The sequence below is a fragment of the Rhinolophus sinicus genome, linkage group LG14 (assembly GCF_036562045.2).
Source record: "Rhinolophus sinicus isolate RSC01 linkage group LG14, ASM3656204v1, whole genome shotgun sequence".
Classification (NCBI taxonomy): Eukaryota; Metazoa; Chordata; class Mammalia; order Chiroptera; family Rhinolophidae; genus Rhinolophus; species Rhinolophus sinicus.
The window spans coordinates 31224175-31240917 of NC_133763.1; the positions used below are offsets into that span (position 1 = coordinate 31224175).

Consider the following 16743-nt stretch of genomic DNA (forward strand, 5'->3'; position numbering starts at 1 on the left):
TCTTTTCTCTTGGTTTATTTTCCGACAAACCAATTTGGCTCAAACCAGCCCAGTTCCCAGTGGTTAAAGTTTACTTTAGTAAAATAAGGTGCTTTCTTGGCCTGTGGTCTGGTAACTGTAGGTGACTCTAACAATGTGCCTTCACTGGGACTTGTTGTTTTCCAGTCCGTTTGACGTGGAGGACGTGACCCCATCTTCAAGCACTGGGAACAAGGCAGCAGCCCTCCAGAGGAGGATGTCCATTTACAGCCAGGGCACCCCGGAAACACCCACCTTCAAAGATCACCCCTTCTTCGTAAGTTCAGTGTGATTTCTGGAGTAGAGCCATGAGCTTGAGGCAGTGCTTGCATCCTATATCTGAAATGCGTGACATTTGGCATTAGGAATGCTCAGTAACTCCTAATAACGTTGTTCTTGAAGTTCACCCTAATCAAGCAGGAATGAGAAGACATCTCCAAGATGCCTGTGGCGGTATCCACACAGGTGGCGAACCTTTCTTCTCTGTCTTTCCTCTCCCTCACCCATTTAACCTATTTCTTTGATAATAACATGTAGACTTCTCTGAATTAGCCTAAGATTCGCCTTTTAGAGAAGTGGATGTTTTAATCAGAAACGCTTGCTAAAAAGCAAGCACAAATGGTAACCTGATGCTTTCCACTAACCCCTGCCCCATCTTGCTTTGACTTCTGAAGAGATGGTTGCACCCTTCACCAGACAAGCCCCGGCGGCTGTCTGTCTTGAGTGCCTTGCAAGACTCTTTCTTTGCCAAGCTGCACCGCAGCCGCTCTTTCAGTGACCTGCCCTCCCTCAGGCTGAGACCCAAGGCCGTGCTAGAGTTTTATGTGAGTGTGGGTGGCCTGCCTGGTGTGACGTGGCTTCGGGGGCTTGTGGCATGTGTGCTCTGGCATGTCTCTTCTTCTCTGTCTTGCTCACTGGGTCATGGTTACCACTGTCCTGTCCCCTGGCTGGGGCACTTGGTCCTGCATGCACCTTGGAGAGGACGTTTGTCCTAACAATCTTGTTTCTGCGCTGATTTTTCTCTGTGGTGGCAAAGATATCCATGGTAACAAGATTTTCATTTTTAGAAAATACAATTACACTTAAGGTCAGGAAGATCTTATTTCACAAGATGAACTAGTTTATTACTGATATCAATCTTTATGCACAGTTTTCACATTCAAAAACTGGCACTTGACTCAGAAGGACTTAAACCAATTTTACACAGCTCCTTCTAGAATGCACTCCCTCCTCCTCCTCCTGTCCTGTGTCTCCCGGCCCTCCACGGCTGAGTTCCAGGTCCAGCTCTCTCCCAGGCACCAGCCCCTTGCTGGGTCCCAGCTCAGTTAAAACATGCAGTGCCTGTTTATAGGCTCTCCCCTTGGGAAGTCATCTCAACTTCTAACCAACATTTGCCACTTAAGTAGGTGCAAGGTGGGTTGGGGAGTGTGAGACCCAAGAGAAATACTGGGGAGAATTTTGGAATTTGAATAAGAATCTTGACTGCCCTGCTCCCCAGCCATAGCCAGTGCCTCCCACTTCCCTCAGAGCGACCTCAACATGTGTGTGCTGAAGATGAAACAAGGATGGGCAGGGCCACTGGAGGACCCCAGGGTTCAGTGAGACGCTAAGGGATCCCCTCCCCCAGAAGAAGTCCAGGAAGCAGGACTCCTTCACCCATCTCTCCCCAGAAGCCCTCCATTTATCTTTCCCAGAGGCATAGCATGTGCGGGGGGTATACAAATAGAGAAGAGAGGCACTGAAGTAAATTGGTGTGGAAAAGAAAAGCCTGGAACCCGCACCTCCTTTGCAACTCCTGAGGAGGATCCCTGGAACTCTTTATCCACCCCACCACCAGGACTCTGAGAACACAGTTCAGTAATAACTAATAGAGGAAAACACTCAGTTTTAGAGGTGAGGAAACAGCCTGAGAAGTTACTCGAGTGCCCCAGCGACTTGCTTTTACTCCTCCTGTGGTGAAAATTAATCGCTTTCCAACGACATGAGACTGGAGAGCTGGGGTTGATCTGACTGCAGGTGTTGGGATCTAGTGGCCCCAGATCCAGCAGTGATGGAACCAGCCACACTGCTGGAGGAAGACGGGAAGGGGGGGGCTTGTCTTACTGTCTGCTCCCCGTTTCACTTGCTGTAACATTTTTGTTATTCCCAACACTATTATGATAATTCATTGCTTTATATATAATGAAATTACATATTTACCATTTAAATTAAAAATCAAATCTGGAATCCAAGAGAGATTATCCATTTTGAAGGAGTTGATCTCAAATAACTAGAAAACTTGTCCCAGAGTAACATTCACCACTTAGACACTATGCACAGACAACTGTCTAAGGAAAAATGACTTAGAAATTATGCCTGCATGATTGACTATCTTGGCTACCTGGATATTTCTGACCTCTCTCTTCCAAGTTCTGCTCCCTGAATCACAGAGCATACCTGACCCACCTGGGGGTGCTTGACAGAGGCCTCAGGCTTCCAGAGGAAGAGCTCTGGGGTTTGCAGTCCTGGAAGATAGGTGTTCGATGTGTCAGTCTTTTTCTCCTGTTTTTATAGAAGCGATGCAAATGTATTTTGGGCCTTGAATTATCTGTGGCATGGTTACTACATCAATAAACATTTTCAAGAGCTTGGGATTTGTGGGTAGAGGCTTTCAAATACTAGTTTATAAGAACCGAAGTAGAACAAAGCATCACATCTTTCTAGATAGATGCCAAAAAAATAAAAAATGGTAGTGTTATTATTCATAACTATGGCTGCCACATAGTGTGAGATCCTGGGATTTAGGAAACAGTCATCATTTCCCTGGCCCCAAGCTTTTCTTTCGAAAAATGTCAAACATGGGAATAGTACATTGAACTTTCATTTAGATTCAACATGGAAATAATTTTTAAGGGCTTGTTTTCTTTTGCCAGACACACACACAAAATAAATAAAATACTATTATAAAGTTCTGGTTGTTTATTTTAATTGCCTTAGATTTTATCTGGAAATAAACCAGTGCCAGACGCCTCATTTGTCTTTAAAATAATAATGTGATGTCTTTTATCCACAGTCTAATCTACCTGATGATATCATTGAGAATGGAAGGGCAGCTGAGGAGAAAACACCACTGTCTCTCAGCTTCAACAACCTGCCCAATGGAGACTGTGCCCTCCCCCCGAGCCCAGCTGGCTCTCTCTCCAACACATGCTCAGCAAATCCAGAAATCACCATCACCCCCGCTGAGCTGCACCACAGCAGCCTGTCCTCCCAGAATGAGGGCACAGACGACTCCAGTTCAGCATGTTCCAGAACCTCCTCAGGAGGCAGCAAAGGGCTGAAGCCTCACCTGGAAGAAGACGCAGAGGGATCCAGGAAAGCAGAGGCCCGCCGAGCGTCCACAGGTGCCTCGGCCGAGCACTTGTTCCTTGAGAAGGATGTCACAGAGGCACTTCTGCAAGAGTCCGATGAGGCCTCTGAGCTCAAGCCCGTGGAACTGGACACTTTTGAAGGCAACATCACAAAGCAGCTGGTTAAGAGGCTCACCTCAGCCGAGGTGCCGGCAGCCACCGAGAGGCTGCTCTTCGAGGGGTCTGTCAATGGAGAATCTGAAGGCTGTCAATCCTTTCTAGATGGAAGCTTAGAGGATGCCTTTCATGGGCTTCTCCTTGCATTAGAACCACATAAAGAGCAGTATAAAGAGTTTCAGGATCTGAACCAAGAAATCATGCATTTGGATGATATTCTAAAAGTAAGTACCTTTACAGGGACATGGGGTTAGGTTTGGAGAGAGTGTCTTAAGATAACGTTCTATTTAAAATAGCTTCTTTGGGGGGCAGCCAATTAGCTCGATTGGTTAGAGCACGGTGCTCTTAACAACAAGGTTGCTGGTTCGATCCCCACATGGGCCACTGTGAGCTGCCCCCTCCACAACGAGATTGAAACAACTACTTGATTTGGAGCTGATAGGTCCTGGAAAAACATATTTAAATAAATAAAAGTTTAAAAAAATAAAACAAAATAGCATCTTTATTTTTTTATCCTGTCTCATCACAGGATGAATAGATAAGCACCATTTAAATGGCATTGATTTTTAACACCAGTAGCACATATCAATTTTTATTTTCCTGATGATAGATATTAACTAACATGATTAGGAGTTACATGAAGAACTCTAAAGAAGGTCTAAACTCAAAAAAAAAAAAAAAGAATGTCTAAACTCCTTTAGTTCCAGAATTAGTTGTTCTAATCAGTGGTACTTTGAGCACCATAATCTCATTGAGAGGTTATTGGTTAACATCCTTCTTGCAGGAAACCCAGTCCCTGGTTGAAGTCAGAGTTAGCAGCCCAATGTAAGAAAGAGCCATGGGCGTCTCTTAACTCCACAATTTTATAAAGCACTGCACAAGAAGATAGAACTTAGATTTTTGTACCAAATCCCACCACCACTTCTTGTATTTTTTGCTTTTCCACTCTGATTTATATTGCCATAGAGAAAAGAACTGGGATCCTTTTTCTTGAAAGAACCATTCTTTGGGGACCTGTTCTAGAAAATAGACTGGAAAATAAGGTGCCAGCAGCAAGCTAAGAGTCAACCACAGAAGACTGTTATATCCCTTTGTATGAGTGTTTTAAAATGTGGCCTTCCCAATGCCACCTGCAAGTTCATTCCCAAAACTTTGACCATCTTATCCTCTTGGTCACACTGACCTTGCTGTGGAAGGAAGTTGTGCCCAGGACAGATGATAATTCATGCTGTGACTCCCCAGATCTTCGAGTGCTCACGAAAGATAGATTCAGCTGCAGGCATAACCTCTGAAAAGCAGGAAAGGACACTCTGAACTGCTTTCTGTAAAACATAACTGAAAAACATCAACTCAGAGCTCATGCATGGGAGCTGTTTGTCTAATATTCCAGTGAGAGCATCTTTTATCCCCTCAACAAGCTCTCTCTGCACTGTTGACCAGTCAGCAAAAGGTATTAAATTTAAAGAGCTAAGACACCATTGACCCCACCTAAAGCAAACGCCTTAAAGACAGCCAGCAGTGATGGAACTCCCATTTCTAGGGATCTAGGGTTCTGATAAGTAGCTCAATCCACCAGGAAACACTAAGCAAGTCATGTTAGCCTTATAAAAACCTGGTGGTCACAGATTTCTCTCCAGAGTGTTATTTCAGTCTGCTGTTGTTCCAAAACTATCCTGCTACTAAAATCCTTAACAGCCCCTTTCTTTGTTGTGATCAATATTTAAACACATCTCTACTATGCATGATCAAGTTCTGCAGGTACCTTAGGAAAGAAGAAGCTAGACGTGGGTTGAGTCTGGCCTGTCTCCTTCCCTCTCTCTGAGATTGCAAAGGGCATCAGAGTGTAGGTCTGGGGCAAAAGGCTTTGTCTTCAGCCAGAATTAAAGCATCAGCTGGACAAAGCTTTCTCTTTTTTTTCCCCTTCACATTCCTAGGATGCTAAACATCTTGAGGATCAGAAACTAGATGCTGCGTCTTGGACGGAGATCTCTGAGGGTGAATGAACAACTATGATTTAAAAGACCGTGTGCTTTTGTGCCATCTTGAGTGTCAGAGACAGACCCCTGCAAGGCCCTTCCTGCCTTGTGTTAAGAAGTCAGCAAGGAGTGCCACCTAACTGGATGGAGGACATTTAGTTCTTCTAACTTGCAAGACTTGTCCTGTTCAATCCATCCCAGCATCCCCTTCAATATTTGGAAGTACTTCTCTCTGACTTTGTGCCCGTAATGTTTCTGTGTATGTCCAGCAATATAGAATTCTCCAGGCCATTGAATGGGTTTGCTCATGTAATTCCAGGGCCCAGTCAGAGAAGTGATAGAATTTGTTCCTTCAAAGACAGAGGAAGCAGGCCCTACTTCTTGTGCCGTGCCATTAATTTTCTCCTCGAGGCTCAAAGAAAAATTATATGCTGTGAATGTAAAATTAATATTTAAGGCTTCTCACCTAGGGAGTGTGGGTTAAGTGAATTTGAGCGGTCTTCTGTTTCTGGGATTTGTTTTCTTAATTCTTTAGAACAGGTGCTTTAGATAGCTAGCTCCCATCTCAGGACACTGAAGACGTTGCCACTTGGAATAAGAGATTGGTTAGTATCCATCAATGACTCCATGACGTTCTCAATTTGTCTGTTGGTTGTATTTTACTTGGCATTGAGAACTAGGCAGAGGGAGTGTGGCAATTCTGTTCCCCAAGGCTTTTTGGTTGTAATATAATTTTAAAATATTTTATTATAAAAATTTCAAACAGAAGTAGAGCAAATATATAATGGATCCTCATGTGCCCCACCCCAGCCCAGCTTCTATCATGTTCAACTCAGGCCAATCTTGTCTCATCTGTTCTACTACTTGCTTATTTTCCTCTGGATTATTTTGGGAAAAGTCCCAGATGTTGTGTTATTTTATCCATGGCTGTATTTCTTTTTTTAATATGAAGATTTTAAATGTGTTTTTTTGAATGCCAACAAAATAAATAAAAGCTTGAAACAAAGAAAAAGTTACATCTCAGATTGGGTGTCATGTGTCCTCTTCCTCCTTCTGGATGTGTTGATGGTCTCCTTGGTGCCTTCTGCCTTTGCAGTGCAAGCCCACAGGAAGCCGCAGCAGGTCTTCCAGCCTAAGTCTGACAGTTGAGAGCGCTTTAGAAAGCTTTGATTTCCTGAACACCTCTGATTTTGACGAGGAAGAGGATGGTGATGAGGTTTGTACTGTTGGAGGAGGTGCTGACTCAGTATTTTCAGACACTGAGACTGAGAAAAATAGGTAAGCCTTGGTTTGCATCTATTTCTAATCTCTTCCTTTTATTGTGCTTTGCTATCCCCACCACTTTATCGCTTGTTCTCTTCAGCCCAGTGGATCTTTGCAGTAGATTAAGCTCATCAATGCTCTTATCAAAGCCAGGTTCAAGCCCCCTAATACATATCTCGCTTAGAATATAAGAAAGGATGATTATAACTACCACTGGATCTGTAGCCCTCCAGGTGGAGAGTATCGCCTTCTCTAGGGTGGGGCTGGGGTAGAGCAGTGGGAAGGGAGGATGAAGGTGAAACACTGTCCCTTTCTACTCAAGCTTCCTTGTACCACCAAACCATGTTTTTAGAGGTAGCAGCCTGGGGTCCATTTTGTAACTTCAGGGGAAGCAAAACTAACAAGCCCAGGGAAACATTCTCACCTCCATCAGTTGCTGCACAACTGAAAAAAATACACAAATACTTTCCCAAAGAAAAGGGTGGATTTCCCACCCATCTTACCTTTGACATGTTCTATTAACAGGTTTCCAAGTTACGCAAACATCTTTGTGGGCAGCGGTAGTATTTTGGGGTTTTGTTGATCCTGGAGGGTCTCTTCTTCAAAAAGAAAGTGAGAAATAAAATTAATCCTGTGATCAAATTCAAAACATAGCAAAGAAAATTTATGAAATGAATATAATGGCTTAAGTTATACTTCTACACTCTAGACTGAGATTTTTCTAACTTGACTGAATTTGTAAAATGCTTCTTAAACAAAAAAAATCTTTCTGTGTAACTTGTGATCTTAAACTATTGCATAATGTATCAAGGTCAGGCATCAATCTAAACTTTTTTCTTCCTGCTACAAGAAGCATTTTAACAACAAAAACATCACAACTTTTGTACATTTTATAGAACATTGACATGTTAAACATGCCTGATTTGATCAATTTTACTATATGTCATCGGAGGTCTGAGGGGAAATTGTGGGAAATGTGCTTGTGTTTTAAATCCATGTTGACTGCCTGGACCCAAGCTGAGTATTCTCTCCTTGGAGGCAAATGTGAATCAGAGCAGAACATCCAACGCCTGTAGGCTCTGGTGCACGAGCATTTTAAATTGTGGAGGCTGGGAAGTATAAGATGATGTCAGAAGCTGCCTAGCTGTGTGATCCTGGACACTCTGGTTAACCTCTCTGCCAATCAGTCCTCCCATGTGTGAAGTGAGACAATTCCCTCATTACTACACAGATTCATTTTAGGAATAAAATTAGATGCAACAGATCTATTTGCAAATGTAAGTACCCACCATCGTATGACTTTAGACAGTTCAGCAGTGGGGTTTAAACAAAGCCTGAACTTCAAAACTAAGCTCTGCTCTAAAGAGTTAAATGCCCTGTTTAGTTTTTGTCCCTAGTAGAACATCATGTCTCCTTTTGGCAGCTTTCCTTTTTCCTTTTCTTCAAGTAGCAATTGATCTGAGGCCAGGAAAAAAGCCTTGACAGATTATTTCTTAATGGTATTGCTCTTAGAAAACCATAAATACAGAGTAGAGTTTAATCCCAGAAAATCTGGCAGATCATCCCACTGACAGAGTAGGAAACTACAAGTGGAACATGAGAGTGTGTTTCAAAGACTTCTCGGTGAGACAGCGTCCCAAACGGCTCATTGTGTTTGAAAACCAACCAGAGAATTCTGGAAGCAATTTGTTTACATGATCTTTTAATATTAGGCAAATTGGTGACCAGGCTGAATTTAAGTAGTTTTTTGAAAGGTATTTCGGTGTCTCAAGGTAGGCAAGCAAAAAACTGTCGTCAGTGGGTACTACTGGGAGGGTTAGGCCAGCCATGTTAAATTGACCTGTGGTTTCTGCACAGAAAGAAATAGCTAATGTTTCATTCACTTTCCTGCTTCAACAGTTACAGATCAGTACACCCAGAGGCCAGGGGGCATCTTAGTGAGGCACTGACTGAAGATACAGGAGTCGGGACTAGTGTGGCAGGCAGCCCTCTCCCACTTACCACGGGAAATGAAAGCCTGGATATCACCATCGTGAGGCACCTACAGTACTGCACCCAACTTGTTCAGGTACGATCGGTGATTAAATTTGTGGTTTAGAGCCCAGGAAAGTGTGCTTTCTTTTTTGAGTTTTGCCATTAGAATTCAGAAATAAGAGAACAGAACTGCTGTGATTTGAGCCAACTCAAAAACTCTGATGGGTATGCCTGTCCTCCCTCGACCCTGGATTTACCATCTTAAAACCTAGATTCCCAGACCTCACAAGAAAGTAGGCAAAATATAGTTAGCTCTCACTTTCAAATATTTGATAGTAGATAAAAATAATGTGATTAAGAAAATTAAGGAATTTGTATTCTGCCTTCCACAAATGGACTTTGAAAGCCAGTATTACTGAACATACGTTAATGTATGTCACATAAGTTTTCCACCACCTGGATAGCTAAACGCAAAATGCTGCAGAATAGAAACATGGTTTCCCAGATTGCAAATAAGTTATTAGCAATGGGAAAGAACACTTTTATAGGCCATGATCATCACCAGTTTGCTCTCATTCTGGGACATCATGGAGCTTATTTTTCTTCTCATTTCAACCTGGTTACCACTTAAGATTTTGCAACAGTGATGCAAAATATTTTTAAATTATTTTGTTGCAGGCAGGGTTTCAGTTGTCTTGAACAAAGCGTTTTCCCCCCAAGCATTTGCTTAAATGCTTCTTCCTTGTCTTGTTGCTTGTCTTCTCTCAATCTTGTTCTTTTTCCCAGCTTGCTTAGATATGTGGGGAACAGGGAAAAAATGTGAAGGCAAATGAATAAAGGTTTCAGAGGGATGAGCTGGTCAGGAAGAAATGGGCTGGTCAGTAAAAAGAGGAGGAATTGTGTTCCAAAGAGCATGGGACCCACTGGAAGACAAGCAGTAAGGCGGAAGTTGTCCCAGGAAGGCCAGGAATGGGGCAGTGTTGCTTCTTCGGTCACACACTGATAATAAGGTGAAGAATATGCTTCTCCTCCATGAATAAAGAACTCCAAAGTGACCTCAAACGACTGACGTGCCGTGAAAAAATGTTGGCGATACGACCCTTGCCACTTGGTTGGCTAACACCCCAGTTGACCTCTTCTTGTTGGATTTACAAGTCATAATACTGACAACCAATCTGACAGAAGGTGCATTTTTTTTTCTGACCAAAATGGGCAAGGAGTATTGTTTACTTATAGCTATTCTGTATTCACCAACCATTTGAATGAGATGGTTTTCACAGCTCTTTGTGCTTACTGAATCTGATACTGCGCTTAGCAAACCACCAGTTCACCTTTTAGAGGTAGAGTCATTATTTTGTGAGACATGAGAAAATTCTCTTTCATGGAAGGGTGAATATTTTCTCCCAAAGACTAATTGGCATACAATATTTATTGCAGTGTTTCTCCCTATGATAAGGCCATGGTTGTAATTCAACTTTTCTGTGGTGAAAATCAACACTAGAAAAACAAAAGAGGTGATACAAAGATGTAGAATGAAGCAGTGAGAATTAAAAACTTAATTTCTAACTCAGACCCACTTCTGAATCAGTGAGTTTATTTATTGATTTGGTATATAATTGCCCAGAGATGAAAAATGGGCATTCCATAAGAAATCATAATAGCTATAATTATATTTAAAATAAAGTAGTTCATTTCTAATTTTTTACTTACATGAAAGGTATTAGTACATCACTGCTGCACTAGACTTTTGCATTTGAAAATCCTATTTGTTTTATGAATCCAAATACTTTAGACAATACCGGTCTATATCCTGGCATCCATGCCTACCAGCTGACTGGGACACAGAAAAAACTAGAACCTTCAGACAGCAGTGATCTCTGTTCTTTCCTCTCTCGGGCCCTTCCTCATTCTTGTGACATGCACACAAGTGAAATCATTTACTATTTATGTGGTCTTGAGTAGGTAACATAACCTCTCTGTACCCCTGTTTACTCATCAGTAAAATGAGATATCAATGGTGCCCACCTCATTGGGTGGTTGTGAAAAATAACATGAGCTAATTCAGGTATAAGGCTCTGACTAGCACCTGATCCCTAATAAGCACTCATTAATTATAGTGAATAGCTTGATTATAATTATGACTATTATATGCCATGCTCCTAATTTTCAGCTTGAAAACAATGAAATAATTCATGCTATGAAAAATTACTACACTTGTAAAATAAACCTTTTTCTGCTTACACACCAATATGGAACCTAAATATTCCCTCCACGTTTCAGAAGATTTGTGGATTTACAATAACTTTGCACACTACTGAGAAAATTCCAGAATTTATATAGGCATGCAAAAAGTTTAAAGCAACAAAATACATGTCTGAATTCATCAGATGTTGTTAACTGGCAGGAATGGGAACACTATCACACTAGAACAAAAATACCATAGAATTTGTTTAGCATCACCACTATGTGTAAGAAGGATGAGATTTGGGAGGGAGAGTATTACTGACAACAACATAATTGAAATGGTGGTTTTGTTTGTTTTATCAGCAAATTGTTTTCTCGAGCAAAACCCCCTTTGTGGCAAGAAATCTCTTAAAGAAGCTTTCTCAGCAAATCCAAGTGATGGAGAAACTCTCAGCGGTCAGTGACGAGAACATAGGGAATATCAGTTCTGTGGTGGAAGGTAAGCCCCTGCAAATGACACCACCATTCCTGCCTTTGGTGACACCACTGGCCCAGTCTCCTGTTGCATCTGTTCACTATTTTGTCAGGATAGATAGCAGGAAAGCACTCTTGGGCCATGGAGTATGGGGATGTCTCCACACCAGTGTGGTCTCATTAACACCCTGCTTCAGCCTTTGGAGTCAGACCAGACACACCACTTTTTCTACAGGGACCTCCAGAAGTCAGACACTAGTGTACAAGCAGAACCAGCATCACCCCCTAGGCAGAGTTTCACAGACTTTTTCTGCTGGCACACCATTTTGGAACACATGATCAGTATGCCTTGGAGGTGGCTAAGACAACTCCCATAGTGGCTGACTGTCAAATGCAAGATGCTCCCAAACCCTACCAGGAAAATATAGAAATACATGGATTCAAGGGTCAGAGAGTTTTAGGAGGAGAACTTGACACAGGGAAGATGCCTTTGAATTTGTATTGTCTGGCAACAGGTCTCTTTTATAAAGACAAGAATTTATGCCTTTTTTCACATTGGATACTTAGTAGGAATAGTGAAACACTAGGTTCTTGTAGGTTATGTCTGAGTAAGCCTAAACACCCTGTGGGTTTTCCCTGGACATTTCTGCCCCCTGCATCCAGTCCTGCCAGGAGCAGGTGATCTTGGCAGGCGTTTGAAGACATGTAAAGGGGCAGGACATTCAGGCTGCAAGTGGCTCACGTACTTTCCTCTCCCATGCCCGCCTCCAGGCCCACAACCACATCCGAGTGAAATGTTGACCCTCTGGTCCCTGGCACAGTGCCCTTCAATTTCAGTCTGAAAGCCACTGGGCAGGGTAAAACCTCCTGCAGCCACCTACTGTTCTATTCCATGCCCTTCAGAAAACCTGAGGTTTGATTCTCTGATCCTGTAGGTTTGTTTGCTGTAAAGTTGCAGGAGATGAGGTGATTGGAACATCTCCCAAGAGCAGAGCTGCTGGTTTTCTATCACTGAAAGCAAACAGCTTTGTGTTTGCTGCCCAGGCCACATGAGTTCCTCATCATGACTTCTTTGTCCTTTGGACCATCTGCCAACTAACAGTCTGAAAAAAACCAACAAAAGGCCCCTGGTGCTGCCTGCCCCAGCCCACCCAACTCTCTCTCTTCATCTGCTTCATTGGGTTGCTCTTCTTTTCCAGCCATTCCAGAATTCCACAAAAAGCTGTCTTTGCTGTCCTTCTGGACCAGGTGCTGCAGCCCGGTTGGCGTCTACCACAGCTCAGCTGACAGAGTGATTAAGCAGCTGGAAGCCAGCTTTGCCAGAATTGTCAACAGAGACTACCCAGGACTTGCAGACCCAGGTAGAGGACAGCAGTACAGGGGAAGAAAGCATTTCTGTCCTGGGGTGCAAGAGTGAGTGCTGGTAGGGTTCCTTCCCCCTACCAGTTCCCCCACAGCTAGCACTGCAAAAAGTTTTACTCTCCAGAGAAAACATCATCTACTCAATAAGATCTAAGAGCAGAAAGACATAGAACGTGTTATAATTCAGCGCATCAGCAGTGCCTTTTCAAAGCTCTGTATTTCTGTATTGCTCCTTAGTATGTCACCAATACAGGAGTGTCAGATGGTATAACCACTTTGGAAAAACTGTTAGGCAGTTTCTACTAAAGCTAAATATACTCCTCTCCTTTGATCCAGTAATTCTGCTCCTAAATATATCAAGAATATATTTGTGAAAAAAAAAAAAAAAAAAAAAAAAGAATATATTTGTGTGTGCTTATGCTCACAAAAAGGGCCATGTATAAGAAGGTTGGTAGTGGTTTTACAGACAAGAGCCAAAAACTGGAAACAACTCAAATGCCCAAGACAGTGGATAAATTGCAATATATTCATATAATAGGGCATTACACAGCAATTTTTAAAAGAATAAATTACTGCTACAGGCAACATTTTGGATGAATCTCACAGATATTTTGATGAGTAAAAGTCAGATACCAAAGTGCATACTATATAATTCTATTTAAATGAAGTTCAGGAACAGGCAAAGCTAACTTATGTTGCTAGAAGTCAGATTATTGATGAACTATGGTGGAGGGTGGGTGGGTAGCTGTAGACAGAGAAGGGAACAAGGGAGCTTTATGGAGTGCCAGCAGTCCTCTGTATCTTGACCTAAATGGCAGTTAAACATGGGTATATAGATATGTGAAAAGTCATCCCTGAGGATTAGTTCACTTGCATACTTCACTCTGTCCTATTCTGCGATAAAAAAGATGAATGACTAAATCGTCATGTTTCTTAAAAGCTGCTTTGTATCTTCTCTTTCCAAATAGTGTTTCGAACCCTAGTGTCCCAAATCCTGGACCAGGCTGAGCCTCTGCTTTCCTCCAGCCTGTCCTCAGAGATCATCACCGTGTTCCAGTATTACAGTTACTTCACCAGCCACGGTGTGAGTGACCTGGAGAGTTGCTTGAACCAGCTGGCCAAGCAAGGTGGGATGTGTAGTGGCTCAATTTGGAGTTATCTCTGGTCATTTTTTTGTCATAGTTTTTAGCGATGGTAACTTTTTTCTTTCCCAGTCAACAGTTGGGCTGAGACTTGCCTGTTAAGCGATTTTTGGACCTTCCATATTAGTTGCCTCTTGGCAATGAGCCAGGGATTTGCTGAGACCGTCCCAACCATCCAGCAAAGTTACCGTTACCAGGAAGCTGGCAAATGATTTAAGACTCACTGTAGTTTCTTTCCGTCATCAAAGTATTCACCATTCATGGGATCAAGCCTACAGGCAATACTATTTTATGTTGCCATTTTGGTGGTGGTTTCATAGTAACAAGCAGAAATGAGGTTCCAAAGAGAGCCTCATTGGGAAAGAGAGACACATTGGGAAGGGAAAGGAAGACAGAAAACCAAATCTAAGGCTGTATATCCAGGGAATGAGGAAAACGGCACCAATGTTGGGGTGTGGCAATGAAGCTCATTATTGCTTTTTAATGGGGAACTTCACATATTAGAAACAAAATCAGTATCTGCAATGACTTAAAACCTCTTTGGGAAACAGCCAGGCAGTGAGGGGCTTTTTCTGGTTTCCAAGTGTGTGTTCTGTAAATCCTCTGAGACCTGACAGTGCTGGTGAAGGGGACGGGAAGAGTGAGCTGTGTGTCCTTTGGGACAGGACAGTTTGGCACAGCCCCAGGCGGCAGCAATGTGGCTGGTCCAGACCTAGGCTCAGCCCTTCTCTTTCCAGGATGTTAAGCCCTGCAACAACATGTCCAGCACAGTGGGTGGCCTCACAGGGAGAAGAAGAAAATTTTCCTCCACCCAGTGCCACAGTAGCCTGAACAGGGGAGAGTCTGTGCCCAGCCCGAGAATACCAAGGCTGGTTCAGAGCAGCAGAACGAGACAGCCAAGGCAGGAGACGCTGTCTTAGGAACACAGGGCCTCATTTTACTATAGCCTTCATTTCTTGATTCTAAATTTGTCACAGTCTAAATCAATTTTCGGAGTGAATTTCTATATTACTCAGTTTCCATCACTGGCAGTTGATGTCTCTAAGCCTCTTTATTACAGGGCTCCAGGGAGCAACTACTCACCTATCAGTAGGAATGGAGAATGAAACAGAAAAAACCCTAGACAGTTCCATGTCTTTTTTTTTTTCTTTCTTTATGAAAGAAAAAGGCCATCAGTATAAGAAAATTTAGAAAACATAGAGAAGTATAAAGAAAAAAGTTCAAATGACCCATTCTTCTACTTTGAAAAATTTAATGTATTTTTCAGTTGAATATGCCTGGATTTTAAATTTCAAAATTGTGATTGTGCATTATAGAATATAACATCCTGTTTTTTTATTTGTCATTATATCTCATGTTATTAATTATTTTAAATATTTAGTTTAGTTGTACAATATCGCTACATTTGAATGTATACTAATATATTTGATTATTGAACATTTAGGTTGTTTCCCGTTATTTATTTAGTTGTTATACATAATACTATCTCGAGATTGTTTTTACTAGTGTATTATTTATAAAGCAGTGAAATTATCAGAACATCCACAGCAGGAGAAATAGGAAAGAAATTAAAGCCAAAAAATCTTTAGTTCACAGACTTGTCCGTTGTGTAGAGGATGCTGTTTTATTGATAGAATGTGAATATTTGCTTATATTTTCCCATCTGTACTGACCAAACACACTCTTACCTAATGTTTTTGTGGCTCATGGATGCCCATGCTGGAAATCTAGTTAGGGATTAGCATACATTCCTTAGTCATGGAACATGGTCAGTTTGTGCAAATGGGACTAAAAATCCCTTTTTTTTTTTTTATCATTTTCCAATCAACTAACTGGATTCCATCAGAGCCCAGTTACCTGAGTGCAGACAGAGAGAACTCAGAGTTGGGGTTACTCAGGGTTAGGGTTTTGTTAGATGGGTGTGACTAAAAGACAAAGACAACAGATTTTGCTCCATCAGGAAGACTGTAAAGAGTTTACTGGTATTTCCTTCACTATGTGTTTTTACATTTGGCTATTTAATTCATCTATAAGTTATTTTAGTAGCAATTATGCGATGGCACTCCACCTTCACCTTTTTCTCCTATGACTTGCCACTGTGTTTCCCCGAAAATAAGACCTAGCCGGACCATCAGCTCTAATGCGTCTTTTGGAGCAAAAATTAATATAAGACCTGGTCTTATTTTAATCATCAATTCCTTTGATTATTTTAATATAAGACCAGGTCATATATTATAATATAATATAATAATATAATATAATATAATATAATATAATATAATATAATATAATATAATATAATATAATATAATATAATATAATACTGGGTTTTATATTAATTTTTGCTCCATAAAAATTAATGGAGCAAAAAATAAGACCTAGCTAAGGTCTTATTTTTGGGGAAACACATCATTTGCCTTAATGTAGTTATTTGAATAATCTATCCTCTTCTCACTATTTGGAAACATCACCTTTATCATATGTACTTGATCTGTTATTATGTATGTACTTGAGTCTCATTTACATTTTTAATGAGCTCATTACTTTACTGTCAGAAGGTGAATGCTGTTTTCTTTTCACTCCAGTTTCCATAGTGCAGACTCTGCAGTCACTAAGAGATGAAAAACTGCTCCAGGCCATGAGCGGCCTTGCACCCAGCAGCCTCCCAGCCCAGCGGGAGGTACTCAGAACGCTGGCTCTCCTCTTAGCTGGGGACAACAATGGAGTCACAGAGGCTGTGAGGCTCTACCTGGTGGCAGCTGCCAGGAACGAGCATTTCAGGGAAAAGGTAGGACACAAAATCATGGCCATCAAGCCCAAAGTGTGCTTAATTTCCTGTCATTA

At 41.7% G+C, this 16743-nt stretch overlaps 1 protein-coding gene across 8 annotated transcripts in view; it reads left to right on the plus strand.

Annotated features, from left to right (window-relative positions):
- Positions 1 to 16743, plus strand: part of RIPOR2 (RHO family interacting cell polarization regulator 2) — a 185064-nt gene that overhangs the window by 155258 nt on the left and 13063 nt on the right. For 4 of the 8 annotated variants that reach the window (XM_019716819.2, XM_019716820.2, XM_019716821.2 and 1 more), the window contains exons 12-19: positions 166 to 295; positions 3071 to 3748; positions 6597 to 6778; positions 8663 to 8831; positions 11285 to 11420; positions 12595 to 12756; positions 13726 to 13884; positions 16485 to 16687. In XM_019716819.2, the coding sequence (XP_019572378.2) occupies positions 166 to 295; positions 3071 to 3748; positions 6597 to 6778; positions 8663 to 8831; positions 11285 to 11420; positions 12595 to 12756; positions 13726 to 13884; positions 16485 to 16687 (1819 nt within the window). Of the gene's footprint in view, positions 1 to 165; positions 296 to 692; positions 843 to 3070; positions 3749 to 5458; positions 6524 to 6596; positions 6779 to 8662; positions 8832 to 11284; positions 11421 to 12594; positions 12757 to 13725; positions 13885 to 16484; positions 16688 to 16743 lie in introns of those variants that run through there. The other 4 variants (XM_019716822.2, XM_074318944.1, XM_074318943.1 and 1 more) reach the window with 2 other exon arrangements.